The sequence below is a fragment of the Eurosta solidaginis genome, chromosome 4 (assembly GCF_040869045.1).
Source record: "Eurosta solidaginis isolate ZX-2024a chromosome 4, ASM4086904v1, whole genome shotgun sequence".
Classification (NCBI taxonomy): domain Eukaryota; kingdom Metazoa; phylum Arthropoda; class Insecta; order Diptera; family Tephritidae; genus Eurosta; species Eurosta solidaginis.
Window position 1 is genome coordinate 269,715,812 of NC_090322.1, and position 26,323 is coordinate 269,742,134.

The 26,323-nt window shown below is 34.8% G+C and overlaps 1 protein-coding gene across 12 annotated transcripts in view; it reads right to left on the reverse strand.

Annotated features, from left to right (window-relative positions):
- Positions 1-26,323, reverse strand: part of ATP8B (ATPase phospholipid transporting 8B) — a 232,451-nt gene that overhangs the window by 61,246 nt on the left and 144,882 nt on the right. For 11 of the 12 annotated variants that reach the window (XM_067786114.1, XM_067786115.1, XM_067786117.1 and 8 more), the window contains 7 exons: positions 15,866-16,078; positions 11,908-12,000; positions 8,264-8,707; positions 8,112-8,195; positions 6,328-6,462; positions 5,999-6,247; positions 951-1,415 (listed from right to left, as the gene is read on the reverse strand). In XM_067786114.1, coding sequence (XP_067642215.1) covers positions 951-1,415; positions 5,999-6,247; positions 6,328-6,462; positions 8,112-8,195; positions 8,264-8,707; positions 11,908-12,000; positions 15,866-16,078 — 1,683 coding nt within the window. The remainder of the gene's footprint in view (positions 1-950; positions 1,416-5,998; positions 6,248-6,327; positions 6,463-8,111; positions 8,196-8,263; positions 8,708-11,907; positions 12,001-15,865; positions 16,079-26,323) is intronic. The other variant, XM_067786113.1, reaches the window with a different exon arrangement.

Here is a 26,323-nt window from a genome sequence, read left to right on the forward strand (position 1 = left end):
AAATAAATCTATCGTCGTAAAATGACGTCGCGTAAATTTCGCTCTTGGTGTTCATTGTGTTCACCTTCATGTAATTATGGGGATTCTATTTTTGACAAGGCGATGTTCGTCGCGTTTTTTTCGCGGCGTCAGGGCATTGTGTTTCAAGCTTTAAGCGGCCAAAGTGGCAGGGTTAAATTATAGTCAACTTTAACTGGAGTTTGGCACTGAAAAACCAGGCACTCATCAAATAAAAATCACATGCATACATGCACTTTTTGGTGAGACGAAGTCCAATCGTTGGCATAAAAACTAGTAAATGCATTATCATCGGTTTTGAAGGTGGTGCTGGTGTTGGTGTTGTTTTTATTTTGGCCCCAAATACTGATGCTGACATTTCTGGTGTTTGCTTGATGGGTATATTTTGTACAATTCACACATGTTTGGCTTAACATTTTTTTCAAATTTGATTTTAATTTTGATTTAATGGCGCCGCCACCTTTCGCTTGTGCGGCTTGCTGTGGTGGTGGTGCATGATTGTTACAATCGCAGCATGTTATAAAATGAGTTTTGTAGCCTTTTTTATTCGTTTTTTTATTTTCAGTGCTTACTATTGTTGTTTTTGTGGTGGTGGTTTTAAACGGTTGTTTTTCAATTAAGGGTATTGCTAACTGTGATATTGAATCTGAGTGCATTGTTATAGTGGTGTTTGGTGATTGTGCAGATGTTGGTGATTGTGTTATACTTGTCTGCCTTGGTAGTGGTATTGGTGGTAGTTGTTGTGTTAGTGATTGCGAGAAGGGTATATTTTTTGTTGAATCCATTAATGGCAATACATTTGTCTCAGCTGGCTGTGATTGAAAGGTGCTTGTGCAAGCATGTGTTGGGTTTGGTGTGCATGTGCTATTGTTGTTGTTAAGCGACACAATAGGTGCTTTATGCATTGGTGTTGTATCACCGAGTATCATTACTTTATCGCTAGCATTGGACAGCGTCGATAGTTGTCGTCGTATAGGTTTTGTTGGTGATTGGGATGTAGAGTGTTGGCGCCGCCAACACACTTTTGCTTGCGTACATTCTGGGTTTGATGTGTTTGAGCTGCCATCATCATCACTACATTCAAAGTCACGCCTATTTTTAGCTGATGGATTTGGTGCCGAATCATCATGTATTGCACTCACAAAAGAAGTATGGCGGGCATTCGTTGTATCGCCTATGGGTAATAATACCATACTATCGTTATTGCTTGCTCTTAACGCTGTTGTTGCTATTGAAACATCGGCAGCGCCACCTAGTTCGGGACTAGAAACCATTATAGTGCTCTTCGGATGCACTTCAGCGGTGTGCAGTAATATTGTTGGTGCTGGTGTGCTTTTGTTGGCACTATTAATCACGTTCAAGTTGTAGTTGCTGCTATTTTGTACATATTTTTGCTTCTACAACGAGGAATATGTTTTAGGCTTTGTTTCTTTCCTTTTTAGTATATACTTGAACAAAATGCAAAAATTGTGTAAATACAAAAAAAGAACGTAAACAAACAAAATGCACAAAAATGTGTGCAAAGAGCAGAAGAGCAAAAGTGTGCAGTGCAATAGAAAATTAAAAGAACGAATTGCTTTATAAACGATTCTGGTGCAAGGATAATGATGGAAAAAACGTTATTTTTTCAACTTTAATCCTATATCTATACATTCTATATAATTTTTGTTAGTTATGGTGGCGATTTGTATTCCAATCCTCTTTGAGTGTCATCAGCTGATATCGATCTGTTCTTATTAAAACAAATTCATATATTTTCAATTAATCAACTTAGAGCGCTTTGATGTGTGATCTTATTCCTTTCACGCATCACATAAAATAACTGAAATAACTTCCTTTGGTGCAGTTTTATTTATTTACAAGTTAAAGCTATACATTCTATATAAACCTAGGCTATGCATTGCTCACTGATCCCGAAATATTACGGTAATGTACCTGAAAAAAGTACCGAAATAGTCCCAAATGTTTTAGCTCGAGATATTTCTGAATGATTCCGGAATGATACTGTCCCGAAATACCTCCCAAATCATCTCGAAAACAGTCTCCAAATCATTCCGAAAATTCAAAATGATACTGAAAATAATTTCGAAGCTATCTCGCTTGTCCAAAATTTCTGTGACTTTGATTTTTTGAGCAATATTCCAAAAATCATTAATCTAATATAATAGGAGTAATAACGATTTATAAAAGCGTTTTGGAATGGTGCCACTGCTTACTTTTCAATATTACAAAGACCCTGCCTCGCCATCTTTTTCAAAACTTTCTACACTTCGGTCTATGTATATGATCTTGATACCAATACTATTGGTGTAGCGATCCAAAAATGGGAGGAGGGGTGGTGCATGTCCCCAACTTGTTTTTCAAAGAGTACATATTTATATATTTCATACGCCATTGGAAAAAGCCAATGTACTTAGTCTTAAAAAGATTGAAAAATAATAAAATAAAATATGTATTAACTATTCCCTATGCCAGGATTCCCGCCCCCGTTTTCCAAAAAAAAAAAATATATATATATTGCCAATAGATTCCTTCATTATATTTTCTATATGTGTTCCCAATTTATGTAAGATGAATGGTACGCTCTCCGAGTGAAGGGAGCATAGTCGCGCCCGGGTCTTTTCAGAGAAATGAAAATCCCTAGTTCTTAACTACAGAAATAAAACCGAGAATGGTCCCAGAAACGAAATAAAGCACTGGGACCAGATTGAGACTTTTGATATATGTAGATTTGGAGCTCCTTTACGTTCGAAGAAAGATGAATTCGGATGCACCCTGTGTATAGCCTTTTGAGTTCAGCTGGACGCAAAGACGAAACTTATAGGTTTGAAAGCAGGACCTGAATGCCCCAACAGACGATCGTGGGGATGTAGTCATGGAGTGGGTCACGAGACATTATAAATAGTAACTTTGCACACACAAAAATTATGGTGTAAAAACCGCACTTTGTGGTGTTGCTTCATTTAAAAATTAAAATACTGTTAATTTTATCCCCAAGAAGTGTTCAAACAAACTGAAAATAGAATTTAAATAATAGTAATAAAAAAAACTTATTATTTATTTGTAATTTGTAAAACTTTGACAATGGAAACGTCAGATATGGCAGTTGACAACACTTCAAGACCGTTTTGTAATAGCCATGGCGGAACGATACAAGGTGACATACCCACATACATAAATAAGAATTCCATGTACTTTGTTTTTGTAAATTCGATGGACAAATGTCAAAATCGTACTGCGCCGGAAGTTGATGTATCAAATCAAATAAAAAAAGGTTATAATCAGCTGTTCGATGCGGCCACCTTGTATCGTTCCGCCATGGTAATAGCAGCCATCGTGTTGTGCATAACGTAAACATTCGTATTTCCATTTATTATTTAAAAAGTGTTTATATTTTGATTTCGACCTGTTAATGGATTAATGAGGTTTGAACGCGTTTTTTTTTAATTAAGTCATCAATCAAATTTGTGCAACGAGTTTATTAGTAAAATTTTTTTTTGTACAATTATAAATGAATTAATGCCCGATACTTTGTCTTAATTTGAAAATATTATGCAATCTTACTAAACTGCTATTAAGGACTTACTAAGGACTGCTTTCGCAAAGAGTGTCATCTACATTCTAACTAATATTTCCCTTTCAACTTACTCAGAGTACGAATGGAAATACATACCTTCCAGAAATTTTCCATGCTTGGTTGTAATTTTACTGTATTTGAGAAATCATGGCAACTCCAAACATACATATGTTATAAAAAATGGCTTGTAAACCGAAGCAGGCCCAAAACTCGTTTTCAAGTAATTCAAAAAGTAAAAGAATGAGAGAGGTCGGGTGTAGGAATTTCCAGCACTTCCACTGGGAGACATTTCCTCTTCATCCTGACGGCTTGTGCAAAGGGAGAATGTTGGTATCGCCACCGTCGGAGCAACGACCTATGATGACACCCGTAAGTTCCCATCACTGCATATTTGTTTAGCTTTAGAAGGAAGCTAGTTCATTTTCCATTCAATTATGGCCATAAGGACTTTCCTCGAAATATAGCTCTTTTTGCGGCCAATACCTGCTAGAACACTTGTAGAGAAATCAGGCGAAAAAATACGTTAAAGCCTTCCTGAAGTCCACTGCCAACTGCGCCTGATATACCCAGGAATGATAACCTTGGCACCTTCACTACCATTTGTTGATTGCTCTTTTTGCCTAGCGACTTCTACCAAATAAGAAATTTATACGTTAGTATTGGGTGAATGACAGTCCCCAGCTCTTCCCAAAAGTCTTTGGCAGTGTGCTGCCAGAGCCTTTTTTGATCTCACCTCAAGGTTCCTTTTCCAGATTGATTTGAAATCGAGTTTCATGCAAAAAAAGGTCGTTAGTTAGGAGCTTGGTTCAGGCAGAAAAAGAGCCATTAGTGACCAAAAGTAAAAAGAAAAATAATAACAATTTTTCAGAAGAAAACCCATCATTTGGAGAAGAAAGCTAGGGCGGCGGATGAGTTTCGAGATTTTTGTTATCAAGACAGGAGGTGAAGAGAATTCCAGATGAATTCTCTGTGAACCAACGAATGCCAAACAATGTGTAAAAATCTAAACACTTATTTTTTTCGAAAATTCTATCATGGACGAGAAATGCCATCGTTTGTACGTCTTTTCACAGCGTCTAGTTCAGGAGTTTTACTTTGACTCTCCCCCGAAAACATTGGCGCAAGAGGGATTCCGACAGGAAAGCAGCAAGTGTAGCTAAATATGATTTTATGAAAAAAAAAAATATTAAAACGACTAGAAGACCCGGCAGACGTTGTCCTGCCCTAAATTTGGCCTATCTGCATACATTTTAACAAGCTTTTTCCGTCTGACTCTGCCCTCGCCCCTCTTCACTCCTTCCTAATCCTTTTATTCACTCCTCCCTCCGTCTTTTTCGCTTCATCTCTCTCCATTTTCGTCTCATTCTATCTCTTTCTCAATCTCCTTCCCCTTCTCTCTTTTCTCTTCTCTCAATTTCTTCTCATTCTTCTGCATCCCTTATTGCCTGTCCCAGAGGGTGGTATGTATTTTATTCCAGTCACAGTCCCAGTCTCACTCCGAGTCTCAGTCCCAGTCCCACCGAGTCTCAGTCCTAATCCCAGTCCCAGTCCGCCTCTGGATAATATATTACTCTGTACTAAAGCACTCATCAACAGCTTTAATTTGATATCCATATTGTATAAACACTGTCTAGGCATTCACTGGCCCACGTTTTGGCCTATATATCGAGACCCTAGTCACCCAGGGTTATGAAAATTACCCTCTACACAACTAAAGACTCTCCTGAATTAAAAAAAATGTCATAGTACCTCTAGATCGTGGGCCCCCTCAGAAACCGCCCCCCCAACCTCTCGGTGGGCCTGGTGATGTGCTATACTTGATATCATTCGCTATTTGCAATAAAATAATATTGCGACTATAAACTGAGATATAACCTATCCTATCTCTCAAGTTAGATCAAACTAAACACGGGGTGCAAAACAAATTCAAAATCGGTTAAGTTGTTTAGGAGTCCATCGCGCCCAAAAATGTTGTGACACGTGTTTTTTATTTATTAAGATGATAACAAGAAGAGTAAAGTACTGTTTAGAAAAACAAGAATTTTGCAAGTCACAGTTTTTTCGAAAGCAGTCCTTCCCATTAAATAAGAAGTTGAAGGAAAAAGTTAAAACTAATATGCATATACTTATAGGTAATAAAATTTGTTTGAAAAGTTTCGATTCGGCTTTTTCAAGCTTTATAAACTTTGATAATTGGAAATTTCATGTGTTAAAAAACATCGTGTGATTAGTTAGTCATTTTTTTCAAATAAATCGTTAGTGTATATTAAAAGATTTGCGGTTTTTAAAAGCCTTTTGAAAAAAAAAAAAATAAATAAATAAATAAAACAATCCAAAAACTAAATAGATACTGAATACATAATATTTGATTAATTAGATATTAGCAAATATTATGTAGCTTACGTCTGTAACTTCGATAACTTCACCCGTGCGCAGATCAAAAACATCGCCATAAGTACGGCCGTTAATACTGCATTTGTTGAATGTCATTATATTTTGTGTTAGTGTACCGGTTTTATCCGAAAATATATATTGTATTTGACCTAACTCCTCATTAAGTGTGGTGGTACGTGCTTTGGCATGCGTTTTTGTGGGTTCATAGTACATTTCTTCATCCCAATTTATGAGAAATGATTGGGCGAAACGTATAACCTGAGATTTGAAATAATTGTTATTTATATAAATATATATTGTACGGACCAGCATTAAATTCAATTTCAAATTACACTTACCTCTACTGAAACGTAGAGAGATATTGGCACAACAGTATTTAAGACGATTGCATAGGAAAAGAAAACCAGCAAACCGATAACGGTAGATCCTTGCGCAACATTTTTCGGTATGATATTCTCCCAAGGTAAGAACACCTAGGAAAGAAATATTAAATGAAATAACTTATGTGAAAGAGATTTAAGTTAAAACTTGTATGAACGGTAATAATTTAAAGAGCAATAAATTGTATAATTTTGTATGAAGTCCGTTATTAAGATAACAAAGAAGTTCCTGCAATTTTTTGAACCTCACTGATCGATTCTTTTCCAATAAACCGGTTTTTAATGGCAAAAGAGAGAAGAGAGCTTCCTAAGTCCCCAAAAAAATGTATATTTGTTTGCGGAAAATCTGAGATATGTAGGATGCTTACAATAATTTCCTGAGATTTTTCGAATCTACCTGTGAGTTATGACGATACAATGACACTATACGTCCATGTGATGGCAGTAACTACCAAGATAAATAAAGTCTTTATAAACTAAAATTTATTTACTACTTAGTACATCATTTTGGCAACGCAAGCAAGTTTATGGTGATAGTTGGGGGCTGTTAGCGATACAATTGGTCTACACGTCTATGATGACCTAGAAAACTTTCAATCGTTAACGTGGCAAATTAGCTGGCTCCACATTATACATAGATCTTTGCTGATAGTTTCTCTGAAATGCATGGTGATGATCTGAGTACAATTAACATTTACGGCCTTTTACATCTTGGTAAATGGAAAGTTTTTTTAAGACAGTGGTAATTTTTTTACTCTAATTTACCTCTAACGTACTATGTTCAAGTTCTGTATAGTTATTCATCTATTCATCTTAAGAATGCTTGTATGATGGCTCTTAAAAACTCTATTGGACTACAATTGCTTCCAGTTATCACCCACGTTAATTTAGTTCTGAGAGTTACGACTATTAAAAAATCCCATGGGTTCAATATTCGCCGTGGAAACTCATCGGTTATCTCATTGTAGGTAGCCAACTTAACAGCCCTCCTTGTGCGAGGATCTTATAGGATGAAAGACCGTCGTATTATATACATATGAAGCCGTTTCGATATGATACAGAAGTAATTTATATTCGTAGGAAATCTGGCAACTTTGCTGCCCCTATTGGTGGAGCATAGACCTGGCGAGCGCAGGCCACAAATACAATTCGTGCTCAACCTTTTCTTCGAGCGGCTCGAACTTCGTACAGTTGCTGTCACTGACAAATTGATAAAATATGATAAAAAATCATAATCTTTTAAATATGTATATTCTTTTATTAAAGTTTTTAGATGATTGGTAAAGGCAAAATTATATATACATATGTCCTTCCACCCTGTTATTTTTGTAAATTTCCAAGATAGCCGCATAGATAGAGAGGTGCACCGGAGATCGATCAATTCTTAAATATCATATTTAGGATGCGACTGCATACATTGATAGCTTCTTGCCTAGATTATGGCGTACTTGGGAAGCTTATTATGGGTATTTGACTAGGAAAATCGTGCGAAGGAGAGAGACAGAGACTGAGAAAGCTATGGAGGTAGAAAGGTAGAGAGAGAGGATGGAAAGAAAGGATAGAAATACACGAAGAGGGAGAGAAATGCAGAGAGAGAAGTAGGGTGAGGGAGGAGCAAATAAAAAATATGAATATGGATTAATAGTCATATGGATTAATAGTCATAGAACCTCGTTCGCCGGATCTGCTAGTTTATATGTATATAGATTAGGGCGTTCAACGACAGAAAACAATTTGTGTACCTGAAAATGCTGTCCAATAAAACTTTCCCAAATGGCACAGGCCAACGTGAAGAAAGCGCAAATGGAAAGTAGAAAAAGTACAATCTAGAAAACAAAAAAGTATTAAAAATAAATATGTACATATACAATAAAATAAAAATTTTCACACTCACCCCAATTATAATAAAATTTAACAGTCTATCAACGCCAGTACTCTTGAATTGTGTTTTTCCCGAATTTTGCATAAGTTTTGTATCTTTACCAGCAAATATAACAACTCCATAGCACCATTGCGTATTTCTTAGTACACAGCCTCTTAATAGGATTTTCTCGTTATCGAGCGCATATCTTTGGTTTCGCCATATTAGGGTGCCTTCAAATTTATTTAACAAATTATTTGGACGCTCGCATATAATTTCACCATTGAAATTCCACAATAGATCATGACGCTGTCCCAGCTCTGTGATTTCGGGTAGGCATTGCTTACATTTTAAATTCGTTTCCCCGTCCAATTCGGCCGTCTCAATGAAGCACAATCCATTTGGTTCGGATGTTGTAAGCAACAAAATATCGGCTGCCACAAATTGATTGTTCTCCAAACGTATCACATCGCCAACCTATGATAAGAATTAAAACACACGTATGTATTTATGTATGTACATATATTGATATTGCGCTTTTTTCTTTAATTTCTATCACTAATCCTCGCAAGCGCCTGTTATTCACAACCGGCCTATAAATATTTCAAAGCTATAGCCTAAGCTTATTATGCACAATCGGGGGTTTTCACATCAAGATGAGGTGGCACCACAACCCGTCGCCACAAGTGTCCGCCTTCAATGTGCAAAAGAACCTCCCAATCTCGAAACTAAAGACATAAATAAAATCAAAAAAAATTTTTTTTAAATAATTCAAATGCCGTAATTGTTGTTGTATTGTACTATCAGAAAAAATAATAAAATAGTTTAAAAAACAAACTCGATTAGACTACTCGACTTCCGAAACCACGAAAGCAGATAAAATTGAAAACCAAAATATAAACGAGCGGTTGTTTTTGTAGCGATAAGGTTACTCCCCGAAGGCTTTGGGGTGTGATGGTCCTTTGCCGGATACAGATCCGGTACGCTCCGGTAACACAGCACCATTAAGGTGCTAGCCCGACCAACTCGGGAACGAGTTATATTGCCGCATTAAACCTTCAGGCCATCCATCCCTCCCCACCCCCAAGTTCCATTAGGAGTTTGGGGTCGCCAGAGCCTCGTCTGATAGTGAAACGGGATTCGCCGCTCGAAGGTGAGGTTGGCAATTGGGTTGGAGAAGCTATATATTGCGCTACACAACCCCTTGAATCCCTAAACGCAAGTCTGAAATTACAGAAGGGTTGAAGAAACTGATTGAAAGTTGAGCAATAATATAAACGACCGGTTCACACTTGCTTTTTTCCAAGGTCTGCTTCTTTTTCGGATTATGTAACCTTTTCTGTTCCAGTTACTTTTTCGGTTATGTAACTTTTTGAAATCGGCTACTTTTTATGACTGCAGTTAATTTTTGGATTCGTTTACTTTGTCCCGATTACAATCCAGAAGTGGTCTCGAAAATTTATTAACCCAAGCGTAAGCTCGAAACTATTTTGAAATTGCCCTGCGCACAATTAAAATAAAATAATAAAAAAAAATTTTTTTAAGTTAAAAGGTTTTATTGAAAACAATACTTACATTAAGTAGTAATACTACTAAAAGATAGAAAATAATTAGGTAGGTCCGAGGTATTAGTCATGACACTCCTCATCAATCTAGGGCATTCATCAGACAAATAAATAAAAGCGTTGGGCGCGTGAAAGTTCTAAAAATGTGAGGCGTATCATAACCTGATTAAGGTTCAGTTGGTCTTATATATGACTATCAATAGAAATTTGACGCGTCCAACGCTTTTATTTAATTTTCTGATCAACGCCCTAGATTGATGAGGAGTGTGATGACTAGTACCTCGGACCTACCTAATTATTTTCTAGCTTTTAGTAATATGACTACTTCATGTAAGTATTGTTTTCAATAAAACCTTTTAACTTGAAAATTTTTTTTAATAATTTTTTTTTTTAAGTTTTTAGTCTTTATTTAATTGCCTATTATTTCTCATTCTATTTAGTTCATTTTGTGACTCATTATTACAAGGACTATTTCCTGACAATTTGTTACAATCTAAGTCCTCAATCCATAATCCTTCCAAAGACTTTACTCGACTCTGCGCCATGTCCCTCCTCCAACTCCAAAATATTTTGATGCCGCTTCTACCGGACTATATGTAATATTTGTTCCAAATATGAGCCAAATCGAACATCATAGGTCGCTTTCTATTCATATATATATTATGTGTTCCAAATATGGACCAAATCGGACCACAAATATGATTTTTTGAATATCTCGATCCTTGGGTCACCTAGCGGCGATTTTTTCATAGATCGCTTTCTATTCTTGTATGTATTATGTGTTCCAAATATGAGCCAAATCGAACCACAAATACGATTTTTTTGAACAACTCGATCCTTGCGTCACCTAGCGCCGATCTTTTTATAGGCCTGTTTCTATTCTTGTATGTATTATGTGTTTCAAATATGAGCCCCATCGGACCACAAATACGATTTTTGTAACTATCTCGATTCTTGCTCCACCTAGCGGCGATTTTTTTCATCGGTCGCCTTCTATTCTTGTATGTATTATGTGTTCCAAATATGAGTCAAATCGGACCACAAATACGATTTTTGTGAACATCTCGATCCTTGCGTCACCTAGCGCCGATCTTTTTATAGGCCTGTTTCTATTCTTGTATGTATTATGTGTTTCAAATATGAGCCCCATCGGACCACAAATACGATTTTTGTAACTATCTCGATTCTTGCTACACCTAGCGGCGATTTTTTTCATCGGTCGCCTTCTATTCTTGTATGTTTTATGTGTTCCAAATATGAGCCAAATCGGACCACAAATACGATTTTTGTAACTATCTCGATTCTTGCTCCACCTAGCGGCGATTTTTTTCATCGGTCGCCTTCTATTCTTGTATGTATTATGTGTTCCAAATATGAGCCAAATCGAACCACAAATACGATTTTTGTGAACATCTGGATCCTTGCGTCACCTAGCGCCGATCTTTTTATAGGCCTGTTTCTATTCTTGTATGTATTATGTGTTTCAAATATGAGCCCCATCGGACCACAAATACGATTTTTGTAACTATCTCGATTCTTGCTCCACCTAGCGGCGATTTTTTTCATCGGTCGCCTTCTATTCTTGTATGTTTTATGTGTTCCAAATATGAGCCAAATCGGACCACAAATACGATTTTTTGAAATATTTCGATCCATGCGCCGCCTAGCAGCGATTTTTTTCTTATTATTGCATTGTCATCGGGTTCTGAACTATATTCCAAGTTTCATGCTTGCAGCTTAACGGGACGTTACTTAAATTTCAATTACAAAATTCGTGCCAGCCAACCAACCAGCCTGTCAAGTCAAGCTAAATAAAACCGTTTAAAATAAGATATTAAGATGATTTCCAACACAGTTATATTATAGTTATCTTGTTTTTCGCAGGGTATGCACTGACTGGGGAGTATAAAATTATGGAGGTAAACCCTCCTTCTACACTGGAAGTTATGTAAGTGGTGTGGATGTTGTTGTGGAGTTTGTAGCATATTCCACCGAGCCTAGAAACTACTGTAGATTAGCGTAAACCAACCTCCATCAGTTATATATGTATATATGTAGAGAGAGTATCAGCTTGGCCAGACTTCGTAACACGTATATATGTATGTTTCTTACCTGCACACCTGACCATTTTGCATCGATTAATTGCCCATTTCTTAGTGTTTTCGATCGTCTATTATTCACTTGAGAATCTGACAGATGACGTTGCTGTAGAATAAAAAACAAAAAAATTTGTTACAATATATTAGATAACTTGCTGAGATTTACGGTTGTGGTAATATAAGATAACTTATTTAAACTTTAAATTAATCAAGTTAAATATGTACAGCATCTAACAGTAAAGTAGCATTGACATTTTTTTTGTTTTTTCAAATTGCGTTTATTAAATTCTTTCTATTTTTATTTTCGATATTTTAGCAAAAAACTTCTATAAATCTTGTGACTGAAACATTCCCCATTTTGAATTTTACGAGTAAGCCAAAGTCATATGACTAATACTAAAATATTTTTACTAGCACATCGAAACTGACTCTTGGCTCTGACTGATATCTCTCTCTATAAGCAACATAAAGACTGAACGAAAATAGGATTCAAGGGCTTGTGTAGCGCAATATATAGCTTATCCAACCCAATTGTCAACCCACTCAGTCAGTTTCCCAAAATACCACATATGGGAGAAAAATGGATTGAAGCAGTGTAGACGAAAGAAAAGTTGTTATGGACTCCTTGCGGGGAGGCACCTCGAAAACGCTCCGAAATCAATTCGAACATAAACAAATTTTAGCGTAAAAAAATGTTTTCATACTTTGTAGGAAAATTTAAACCCCCAAAATTAAGGTGAGAGAGCAGGGCAACGAAACTGCATACTCAAAGAACTCCAAATAAAATGTTCAAAAATAGTCGTAGGGCCTCATTCTCTATTACGAAACGAACGTTCGTTTCGCCTCAGAGACGAATCGCTAGTGTATTTGCACTATGTTAAATGATGGCAACATATCATTTGACAATTGCTTTCGCCTTTCCGATTGACATAAAGTAAGAAACGTAAAGGCCGAACGAAAATGATAGATAATACCATTGCTAGACGAAATCGTTTGGAGGCGAATCGTTCGTCTCAGCTATCGTTCGCAATACAGAATTAAGCTCGTACTTTCTCGAATTTTCGAAAACTTTTCCGAGTTTGTTTTGCATAGTTTCCGTTACAAAAATCATAAGTCTTTTCTAAAATTGCGCTAATAAAAAAAGGGTTTAATTTACGAAATTTCATAAATGTCCTTTTGGCCAAAGGTATTTGTCAACAGTACTGTCATCGAAGAAGTGCGAGTTCAAATCTCGACCCCGGAAGAAAAGGCTTTGAAGAGATTTACACAGATATAGCCGAAACAGCTGTCGTCTTATCCAATCTGATGTCGCGTTGTTTAATTTTTTTCCAAACTTTTGATAAAAAAAAAAAAATATTATAAAATAAAAAAAACTATAATAATAAAAAATACAAAACATTAAAACTTAACAATTAAATACCATTGTTTTCATAATAAATCTTTTAAATTGAAAGTTAACTAAAAAAGATATTGGTGCTACATGGCGTATGCGCAACATTTGTTTCTTCCTGCGAAAGAAACTGCTCACAAATCTCAAAACCCTTGTTCTTTTCTTTCCCCTGCTTAAAGATGTCACCTGAACAGTGACCCGAAAATCCAAGTGATTGGTAGTCGTGGTAAGGGCAGGAAAGGGCAGGAAGAGGCGAGGGCGAGGAGCTTCAAATGTTTGCTGATAGTGATCGGTGCAGAACATTCTACCAGAAAATCTGTTGGATGAAAATTTTCAAGGCCAGGGTAAATACGTTAAGAGCCAATAGTGGCGAGCAAGTAAACCATGTCCAAAGTGTACATAGGATATTTAGCGAAGAATTCTAATCCTAGACAACTATCGAGTGAGATAACTAGCACGATACTCCAATCTCTAATAATGAATGCTTCCACCACCCAAATATGATGATGAGGTAAGAATGTCAATATCCCTACTTCAAAGTACTCCGAACTGCTCAAGTTTTCGCATTGAACGTGATGGCGAAGTACTTGCTGTTAAAAAAAATACAAGCCGCTTTAGCCCTCCGAGGAGATTTAGGCCGAGCTTCTTTGCCATCAAGCCGCTCAAGCTGGCCGATAAATTTAGTATCATCCATACGGAAGTCGTCGCGATGTATAGGTTCCTTCTAACTGGTACTACGGTAAGATGTTTAACATGTGACTGCCTAACCTCGCATGCGATTGACTCGAACAATTTACTTATTTAGTGCAAAGTAAATCGAGCACAATTTAACATTTCCTTACAGACTATTGAAAAATAATTAACGTAATAATAAAGTACTATGATGCTTTTGTCTGTCGACAATTCGAATAGTCGATTACCAAGAGCTCGAAAATTTACATATGTATATTGTGGCGAAATTTCACATCACTAAATAAATGCACAACAACAAAAACATTAAAGCAAGCTACATAAACACATTAATCATCATTTCCCCACATGCATACAAGACAACGAAGAGATAACTCACACACAGATGTAGTCATCAGCCGAAGTAGTACTCACGCATATAGCTATAAGATAGACATAAACTGCAATTTTTGACCAATTTTCAACCCGACCCCTTTAGAATTGGCTGAAAGTTTTTCTTCTTTTTCTAACTTACGAAAAACGTTTTTCAGAATTTTTTCAAATTTTTTCATCCAACTCAAAAAAAGTTATGAATTTTTAAAATAAACACCGTTTTTGTTTTCAAAATGGTATAACTTTTTCAAAAATTGATCTTTTTTTTTTTAATTTGTTTTTAAATGGACTTTTCGGAAAAAATACAAAAAAATGTTTAAAGTTTTTTTTAATTTTTCCGTTTTTCGAGATTTTTCGAATTTCGCCATTTTTTTTCTCATAAAAAACTTCAATCAATTCTGCAATTATCCCCATTAATCCCGGAGTGGGCGATTTTTTTTTATATTTTTTTTATTTAATCGAAAAAAAATTTTCAAAAATAAAAATTTTTTTTTATCAATTTTATATATAACAAAAAAATGTAAGAAAATGATTTTTAAGTATTCTTTTCTTTATATATTACGGTAATCTACGATTAAAATAACCAGGATTAATGACTGACACAGTAAACATGTAAGTTTTCTAAAAATAATGTAACATATATAAAGAAAAGAATACTTAAAAATCATTTTCTTACATTTTTTTGTTATATAAATAAAATTGATAAAAAAAATTTTATTTTTGAAAATTTTTTTTTCAATTAAATAAAAAAAATATAAAAAAAAATCGGCCCACTCCGGGATTAGTGGGGATGATTGCAGAATTGATTGAAGTTTTTTATGAGAAAAGAAAATGCAATATTCGAAAAATCTCAAAAAACTGAAAAATTAAAAAAAAAAAAAAAAATTTAAAAATTTTTTTGTATTTTTTCCGAAAAGTACATTAAAAAACAAATAAAAAAAAAAAGATCCCCCAAACGGTCAATTTTTGAAAATGTTATAGCTTTTTGAAAACAAAAACGGTGTTTTTTTTAAAAATTCATAACTTTTTTTGAGTTGGATGAAAAAATTTGAAAAAATTCTCAAAACGTCTTTCGTAAGCTAGAAAAAGAAGAAAAAATTTCAGCCAATTCTAAAGGGGTCGGGTTCAAAATTGGTCGAAATGGGATGGAATACCCCATATGTATATAGCTAATAACCAAGTAATGGATACAATTGTTCTGGAATCCAGTTTCGCGAAATGACTAGACCTTAGGAGAAATGGATGAACGGGAAAACTGAGAGTATAAAAGCAGCGCAAGCTGAGGAATCTGTAATCAGTTTGATTTAAACACGCTATCAGTTGAGAAGTGAAGTATAATTGTGAAGTATAATTGTACTACTCCCAAAGTAGTCTAATAAAGGTCATTTTGTAATACAGAATATTGGAGTGATTTATTAAACAGTCTAGCGATTCGAACGTTAGCAGAAGGTTGCAAATAAGCGGAATTTCTCAAAATTCGTTACAATATGTATATGCATTTAATGTTTCACATACTTACAATATCATCATAGGCATCTTTAACTGCTGTCAATGTTAATACTCCAATTAACGGTATCGCTGTTGTAACGGGCGTTAGTGACGATATCGCCGGTATAAGTTGTAGCACCAATAAGCACAGGAAATAGAAATTAGCAAGACGTTGAAATTGTTCGAGCAGATTGAATGACAAAAATGTCAGCAAAGTGTATTTGGACGTTTTGATGAAATTATCCTGAATTAAAGAGAATTTGAACAAACACAAATTATTTTAAAATAGTAACAGACACTAAAGTAAGTTCACATAAGAGTACGAATTATTTATTTATTCATTTCGCCTGCAGATTGGTCTAATCTTACAGACTACCTACTAAATGTAAATTTAGAGATATTCAGTATACAGATTAAGTAAATGCAAATAGAATCAGTAAATTTAGTTTTAAGACGTCCCACAGCTCATATAAATTCCAATTTATATTATTTATAATGCCGGGATGGACGGGACTCCAAGCATCATAGTATAAGTTATTTGACATAATCGTTATGATTAGTTTTCAATTTATAATCCGTTGCTCGTAATCGTAAACTCTCTACATGCAATAGCAATCGTGATTAATTTTAATTAAAATTAAAATTTTATACTCGATAGTATATTATTGAGTATGTTGTCGGAATGGACGAAAGCTGCGAACACGGAAATAGCAGTAAATTTTTTTCTGTAGTTTTCTTATTTATTTCCGTTTATTTAAAGAAAAACTGCAATGAACTAAAGTATGCACACAATACCTTTTATTTATACCTTTCATGAACATGAAATGGTATATTAACTTTGGTCCGATGTTTGTAACGTTGAGGAATATAGAAGACAGACTCACCATTAAGTATACCGAATTGATCAGGGCGACGAACTGAGTTGATATAGCCATGTCCGTCTGTCCGTCCGTCCGTCCGTCTGTCTGTTTGAACGCAAACTAGTCCCTCAAATTTTGATATATCTCAATGAAATTTGGCACAAGGATGTATTTTTGTATTATATTAGACATTTGTCGGATCCGGTAGGATCGGACCACTATAACATATATCTCCCATACAACCGATCGTTCAGATAAGACGATTTTGGTCATTCCTGCCGCAATTTAGAAAGTATAAACGTGAAACCCGGTGATATATATTCTAATATATCATAATCCTCAAAAAATCACTTTGATCGAAGCTATATATAGTTATATCCCATACAACCGATCGTTCAATAGAAAGATTTTTGGCCATTTCTCCCTTAGTTTCCAAAATAAAAACGTGAAACTTTGTGATATATATTCTAATGTATCATAGAAATTTCCTGTAAAAATCATTTCGATCGGAGCTATATATAATATATATCCCATACAACCGATCGTTCAGATAAGGGGTTTTTTGCATTTTTTATTTTATATTTATCTTAAAAATCGTTTAGGTATGTACATCTGTTCACTATATATTTCTTATCATATACATACGATTATTTGGAGATTACGAACGGGATAAGATTATTGTTCAGCCCCATTCATGAAAGGTGTGAAGTCTTCGGCACAGCCGAAGCCAGTACCGTCCTTACTTGTTTTGAATTAGTATTGGTAATCAGTTCATTAGATGCCTTTTTCAATTGACATTGTTTGTTTCAATTGCTTTTCGAAATAAGCTGTAACTAATTGATACCAAATAGAAAAAAATTAAAAAAATATCATGATCTTTTACGACTGGTTAAAAAATCAAAAATAATCAAATGTGACTTGTTTATATGAACAGCGAAGAAGATTTCTTTTTTTTAATATTTATTTTCTTTATTACTTACAAACACACTTACAATTTTAAAAATAATTTGGTAATCAAATAACTTACAAAAATAAAAACAAATATGAAAACAAACATACATATAAGCATAAAGACTCTCAAAACAATTTAAAAATTTTTATATTTTAATACCGGTTTTTAAACACGAAAGAAATAAATGAATAAATATGTTAAACAATTTGACTGATATTTGCGTGTTCGCAACTGTAACTGCTTCACTTCACTTCAATTGATTTCAGTTTAACATTCAAGTAACAAATGCATATCGATCAATCTTTCCAAAATTGTGACATTGATTAAAAATATTTGCTTGTAGTTCGCAACCAAACTCTTTAGTTTGATCAATCAAACGTAAAATCCAAAATAACGAAGCTGTGAATCATCAGCAAACAATTTTTGTTTTTTGTTGTCTTTGTAAAACACTGAAGCCATTGACCTAGAAATTGCTTTTTTACGCATACGTGTAAATAAAAGACAGTTCTAATACACAAATCGCTAACATAACCCTGCAGTGAACACCGAGCTAGAGCTAAATGAAATCGAACTGCACCTTTTCCAACTGTATTTTGACTGTATTTTGGAAAAGAATATCAGAAAGATGTAAATATATTTCAGATAATCCAATTGTGATTTAGAAAAACGCCGCTTTATTTCAGAAAAAGTAAACAGTACTTCAGATTTTGTGGACACATTCGGTCTATGTGAGGACTTATTGACCAGCCAGTTCAACCTAAAAGGACGAGCAAAGCAGCAAATTAAAAAAAAAATTGAAAACAAACTGATATAACATTGCAACTAACATGTCATCTAAAAGAATAATAAAGTAATATTTTAAATGAGCCACAATGCGTTTCCAGCCAGAGCTCACTTTATGTGCTTATATCACCGATATTTTATTCACTTTTTTACAGCTCAAATCATAGTCACAAATTATTTGTTTTGATTTTTTTGAAATTAGAGATTTCTACACAAATTTTTTTTTTCTGAAAAGCATTTGAGCTTTTCCGAAACACATTTAGCTTTTTATGTATGAAATACTTTTTCCATTTTCTGAAATAAATCTGTGGTTTGCTGAAATACGTCTGACATTCAGTCGGCTTTTATTGATATACATTTAACTTTTTCTGAAATAAAATTGAGATTTTCTGAAAATCAATTAGTATATCAGAAATACAGTTGACGTTTTCTGAAATACATTTATTTTTTTCTGATATACATTTGAGCTCTTCTGAAATACAATTGACTTTTTCTGATATATATGTAGCTGGAAAAGTGAAGTCTGAAACGTACAGATTTGTAATAATTGCAATATGAACGATTTAGGGGTGAGAAGAAATTTTCCAAAGCTCAAATTGGCACTCAATCTGCATGTTTTTCAATCAAGTATTCCTGAATTAGTTTAATTTAAACATTTTTTAAATTGAAACAACCACACAAACATTTGTACTGCGCAACCCACTAGAATAAAAAATTTGCATTGGTGGAATAGCATGGGAGGTCCTATTGTATATGTGTCGTATCAGCCTACGTTTTAAATCACTTAATCCTGCTACGTAAGCATATCTGCAAAATTACGTTCTCCAACACACGTATAATAGCAACTTTCGTAATAGTTATTCAACACTGTAAATTTTGACATTTGTATTGTTTACATTCCACCGTATTTCGCAATGACTAAACTAAATTATAAAATTGTAGTGAAGAGGAATAAAGAAGTGAACTTAGAACAGTAAAGTCGTGTTTTAACATAACCACAGTGGTGACCCCGACGTGACCACTTCTTCAGCGCTTAGGAGTTAGCCATTTGCGAACGACGTCCTATCACCCACAAGCCAATGGCATGGTGGAACGATGGCACCGCACTCTAAAATCTGCCATCCTCTGTCATGGTGCTGACCAGTGGACAAAGAATTTACCGTTAATATTACTTGGTCTTCGATCCGTGTTTAAAGACGACTTAATGGCAACACCTTCGGAACTAGTTTATGGCACAAATCTTCGCCTACCGGCGGAATTTTTTATCGACAACAAACCGTCGACCGATGAACATGATTTCGTAATTGATTTTAGACGAGCTATGCAAGACATTCGCCCAGTTGACACATCCTGGCATGCATCTCCTAAAGTTTTCGTTCATCCAGAATTGAAGTCTTGTGCGCAAGTATTTGTTAGAGATGACTCTGTACGGCCATCGCTCACAGCCCCGTACAAAGGTCCTTACAACGTGTTAAGGCGAACTTCCAAATACTACGTTATACAATTTAATAACAACGAAACAAAGGTATCGATCGACAGACTTAAACCTGCTTTCACCGCAACCCTACTTGGTTCCTAATAGGGGGGTAATGTGGCGTATCAGCCTACGTTTTAAATCATTTAATCCTGCTACGTAAGCATATCTGCAAAATTACGTTCTCCAGCACACGTATAATAGCAACTTTCGTAATAGTTATTCAACACTGTAAATTTTGACATTTGTATTGTTTGCATTCCACCGTATTTCGCAATGACGAAACTAAATTATAAAATTGTAGTGAAGAGGAATAAAGAAGTGAACTTAGAACAGTAAAGTCGTGTTTTAACATAACCATGCATGGGACTGTTCTCCTCTCTTTCTGCGTATAGGAATGTAATTTAGTATATTCGTACCTAATATTATATATCCGCGCCAACGCATCCTACCGAAAGATTTTGTTTAGTATGTTCAGATCAGCGGTCCAAGCTTCAAACCTTTGAAGTAGCCCTCGTATTTTTTATTGTAGTACTGTCGTTTGAAACGTTAAGTACTAAATAACTGAGGAATCCCTTTCCAGTCAAGGATCTGCCGAAGTCTTCGACCGGAAGCATACTTAGATGAATAAATTAAGTGTTTGGAAGGGTAAGTCTTTGGTCAGTTTCAATTATATATAAAATACAGGAAGATGGTATTATTGTACTAATAATTCCCAAACAAATTAAATGAAATATACATACACATGTGTTAATATTTCCATGAATATTTTAGGACAAAGCAAGGCAACAACATGCGATTCAACAAATGGGGTCTCAAGGAAGATTAAGTGGAAATATAATACATCCATCAGCACACTATAGGGATGATAACATTTTTATATTAACTTTTCAGAGTGGCGGTTTTTAATGTATGTACTACAAAAGCTAAACAATCTAATTCAAGTCACCATCGAACAAAGATGGTATTGTTTTCAATCGAGTAAGTTTTCTGTATGCATTCCAGTGTATGTGAAGAACTTAAAACGCGAACTTCGACGTATTTTTGAAGTGATGCAATGAAATAATATTGTGCTATCCTGAAAAAAAAAATCTTTACTCTTCAATGGAGTTTGGTATTAGTTACAAACTCTAGTAGTAACGGGTCTTTCACAGAATCTCCTTTAGAAAATGTCTGTCGATAAGCAACTTAAGGGACCGTTTACTACTACGAGTGCATTGCTTTGTAATTTTTTACAAATCCCCGAATTATTTTGCCCCTAGATATGATTTATCTCGCTTATCCGACATAGGATTCCATGTTTGCATCTACTCTAAGAATATATTATTATTTTGTTCTTTGACTTACGTCATGCTAAAGTAAAAATACATGTTTCGCTGTATTTTCGATTGATATATATGCAGATAAATCGTACTAAAGCATATTATTATTGTCTCAGATCACTATTGTGTTTTCATCCTGAAAGAATTTCCCAACCCGAAATATCACAATTGTAATTTAAACAGTATAGGTATGGCAACGCTGCTAGCAAAAAAAACTTTATGAAACTTCAAAAGCCCTAAATACGCTAAAAAGGTTTGAGTTGAACTACCTTCTTTTTTAAACGGTTTTATTTAGCTTGTCTTGACAGGCACAGCCGTTATGAACGAATTTTGTAATTGAAATTTAAGTAACTTCCCGATAAGCTACAAGCTTGAAACTTGGAATATAGTTCAGAACCCGATGACAATGCAATAATAAGAAAAACAACTCCGATAGGTGGCGCATGGATCGAAATATTTCAAAAAATCGTATTTGTGGTCCGATTTGGTCCATATTTGGAACACATAATACCTACATGGAACAAATATTACATACAGTCCGGTAGAAGTGACATCAAAATAATTTGGAGTTGGAGGAGGGACAAGCATACGTGGCGCAGAGTCGAGTAAAATCTTTGGAAGGATTATGTAACAAAGGTGATTGTAACAAATTGTCAGGAAAGGTCCTTGTAATAATGAGTCACTAAATGAACTAAATAGAATGAGTAATAATAGGCAATTAATTAAAGACTAAAAACTTGAAAATAAAAAAACTTCACGCGCCCAACGCTTTTATTCAATTGTCTGATCAACGCCCTAGATTGATGACGAGTGTGATGACTAGTACCTAGGACCTACCTAACTATTTTCTAGCTTTTAATATTATTATTTCTTCATGCAAGTATTGTTTTCAATAAAACCGTTTAACTTAACAATTTTTTTAAAATTATTTTATTTAATATTTGAGCCACAACTTATTAAAATCCAAAGTTATGTAATTATTGTTCAGAAGAATTGATTTGATTTAAACGTTTTTTATACACCCAAAATGTCCATCACTTGATAGGTGACTATGACCTCATAATAATAATCGAAGATAATCGAATAAGGGGATAAATAAACATTGCATACTATCGTGAAATTCTTTTTCACGTTATGATAGTCCCAGTTTAGACACAGATAAAAGTTTTCGGCAACACTTTTCTTTTCACCCAATTGGGTGAGTGAGAGAGCGACTAAGTAAGGCAAGGTAAGGAAGAGTTGTTCGTAGTCGTCAAATTGTCAAACAAACAACATCAAACAAAAAGAAAGTAATTGAAAATGCGTGTATTGAATATCCAGTACCAATAAAATGTACTTATACTTGGAAATTGATGTTTTCAATTACTGATTATTTGTAATGGTAATGGTAATTTTACTCGATTCTATCAGCTCTGCTGAACGCATTGGTTTAAAAAATTTTCAAATACAATGTGGTAGTTTAAGAGTTATCCAACTCGACTAAATCTTTCCACAGCGTATTTTTAGATTATAGTATATTATATTCTGCCCGGAAAAGCAAACTTTTGTATGTACATATCTGTATGTACATAAGTATGTACGTGATTTTCTCTTCAGAATTATTGTTTATAATTGAAGGTTTTTTTTTATTCCAATGTCAATGCACCAACCAATCAGTCCTAAAATGACTAACCTTCAGGCAACAAGCAGCTCAAAGATCAATGCCGGTCAATACGACGATGTCTGTCAAGTTTCCGTTACATTACGCGTCATGTATATGCAATTTTGTAGTTGTTTAGAATGTTTTTTTTTTCTTTTATACTTCAATTAAATGCGACGAGTCGAATGCATACCACAAAAAAAGCAGATGTTTCAATATGTGCATACGTTATATATGTCCTGTATTTGTTGAAATCGAGCTCAGGTCGAAATTGTTTACATTTTTAGGATAAAACCTCAATTATTGGTTGCGCGCAAAAAGGGTGCAAGGGCCGATGTTCCCTTTATGCGTAAAACAGCTCAATAGGTTTTATACCCACACCACATTTTTTTTTTTTGAAGTTATACTTCTTTCGGCTCGTTATGAAAAAATTTATGAGAGTGAAATTTAACAAGTAAGGAAGGTTAAGTTCGGGTGTAACCGAACATTACATACTCAGTTGAGAGCTATGGTGACAACATAAGGGAAAATAACCATGTAGGAAAATGAACCGAGGGAAACCCTGGAATGTGTTTGTATGACATGTGTATCAAATGAAAGGCATTAAAGAGTATTTTATGAGGGAGTGGGCCATAGTTGTATAGGTGGACGCCATTTAGGGATATAGCCATAAAGGTGCATCAGGGTTGACTCTAGAATGCGTTTGTACGATATGGGTATCAAATGAAAGGTATTAATGAGTATTTTAAAAGGGCGTGGACCTAAGTTCTATAGATGGACGCCTTTTCGAGATATCGCCGTAAAGATGGACCAGGGGTGACTTTAGAATGCGTTTGTACGATATGGGTATCAAATGAAAGGTGTTAATGAGCATTTTAAAAGGGAGTAATCCTTAGTTCCATAGGTGGACGCCGTTTCGAGATATCGCCATAAAGGTGGACCAGGGGTGACTTTAGAATTTGTTTGTATGATATTGGTATCAAATGAAAGGTGTTAATGATTATTTTAAAAGGGCGTGGGGCTTAGTTCTATAGGTGGACCCCTTTTCGAGGTATCGCCATAAAGGTGGACCAGGGGTGACTCTAGAATTCGTTTGTGCAATATGGGTATCAAACGAAAGGAGTTAATGAGTATTTCAAGAGGGAGTGGGCCTTAGTTCTATAGGTGGACGCCTTTTCGAGATATCGCCATAAAGATAGACCAGGTGTGACTCTAGAATGCGTTTGTACGATATGGGTATCAAACGAAAGGAGTTAATGAATATTTTAAGAGGGAGTGGGCCTTTCTGGACCAGGGGTAACTCTAGACTTTGTTTGTACGATATGGGTATCAAATGAAAGGTGTTAATGAGTATTTTTAAAAGGGAGTGGGCCTTCGTTCTATAGGTGTTCGCCTTTTCGAAATATCGCCATAAAGGTGGACCAGGGGTGACTCTAGAATTCGTTTGTGCAATATGGGTATCAAATTAAAGGTATTAATGAGAGTTTTAAAAGGGAGTGGTGGTAGTTGTATATGTGAAGGCGTTTTCCAGATATCGACCAAAATGTGGACCAGGGTGACCCAGAACATCATCTGTTGGATACCGCTACTTTATTTATATATGTAATACCTGCCAAGATTTTAAGGGTTTTTTATTTCGTCCTGCAGAACTTTTTCATTTTCTTCTACTTAATATGGTAGGTGTCACAACCATTTTATAAAGTTTTTTCTAAAGTTATATTTCGCGTCAATAAAACAATCCAATTACCTTACCATATTTCATCCCTTTTTTCGTATTTGGTATAGAATTATGGCATTTTTTTCATTTTTCGTAATTTTCGATATCGAAAAAGTAGGCGTGGTCATAGTCGGCTTTCGTTCATTTTTCATACCAACATAAAGTGAGTTCAGATAAGTACGTGAACTAAGTTCAGTAAAGATATGTCGATTTTTGCCCAAGTTATCGTGTTAACGGCCTTGCGGAAGGACAGACGGACGACTGTGTATAAAAAATGGGTGTGACATCAACCGATTTCGCCCATTTTCACAGAAAACAGTTAACGCCATAAAATCTATGCCCCTACCAAATTTCAAAAGGATTGGTTAATTTTTGTTCGACTTATGGCGTTAAAAGTATCCTAGACAAATTAAATGAAAAAGGGCGGAGCCACGCCCATTTTTAAATTTTCTTTTATTTTTGTATTTTGTTGCACCATATCATTACTGGAGTTGAATCTTGACATAATTTACTTATATACTGTAAAGATATTAAATTTTTTGTTAAAATTTTACTTTAAAAAAAATTTTTTTTTAAAAGTGGTCGTGGTCCTTCTCCGATTTTGCTAATTTTTATTAAGCGTACATATAGTAATAAGAGTAACGTTCCTGCCAAATTTCATCATGATATCTTCAACGACTGCCAAATTACAGCTTTCAAAATTTTAAATTACCTTCTTTTAAAAGTGGGCGGTGCCACGCCCATTGTCCAAAATTTTACTAATTTTCTATTTTGCGTCATAAGTTCAACTCATCTACCAAGTTTCGTCGCTTTATCGGTCTTTTGTAATGAATTATCGCACTTTTTCGGTTTTTCGAAATTTTCGATATCGAAAAAGTGGGCGTGGTTATAGTCCGATATCGTTCATTTTAAATAGCGATCTGAGATGAGTGCTTAGGAACCTACATACCAAATTTCATCAAGATACCTCAAAATTTACTCAAGTTATCGTGTTAACGGACGGACGGACGGACATGGCTCAATCAAATTTTTTTTCGATCCTGATTATTTTGATATATGGAAGTCTATATCTATCTCGATTCCTTTATATATGTACAACCAACCGTTATCCAATCAAACTTAATATACTCTGTGAGCTCTGCTCAACTGAGTATAAAAAAACGTGACACAAAAGTCACAGGTTGAAAATGCAGTTCGTGTGTATGTTCGCTGTGAATTGTACGAGCAAACTCGCTTTGAGTGGGATGTACATATATACGTATTCGAAAAAAAGTTACCAACAAAATAGAAATAGCGCCCCTATTTTTGGTATGTTTGTATGTATGTATGTATGTATGTACACATGTTTGTGCACTAAGGAGATTTAATCTATCTTATATACATATTTCTTCTGTACGAGTGTTTGTGACTGAACTCTTAAATGACTGGACTTATTTTGACTATTTTGAAAAAGGCTGTCTCTATTCATCCGGAAAATTCAATATGAAAATTTCATATATTTTTTTCTTTTTTGCATATTTCTTCATTTTACTTCATTCCAGGCGATAAAACAAACATTTTTTTCCAGACGGATATCCCCTTTGAAACTAAAAATTTTGCGGATACATCATGAAAATAAGCAAATAGTTAAATGACAGATACTGTTATGCACTACACTGTCGTCCATAGGAAAAAGGTAGTAAAGTGTAAAAAGTCAAATTGGAGAATATTCAATTTTTGTTTAGGAAATTTAAGATTTATCT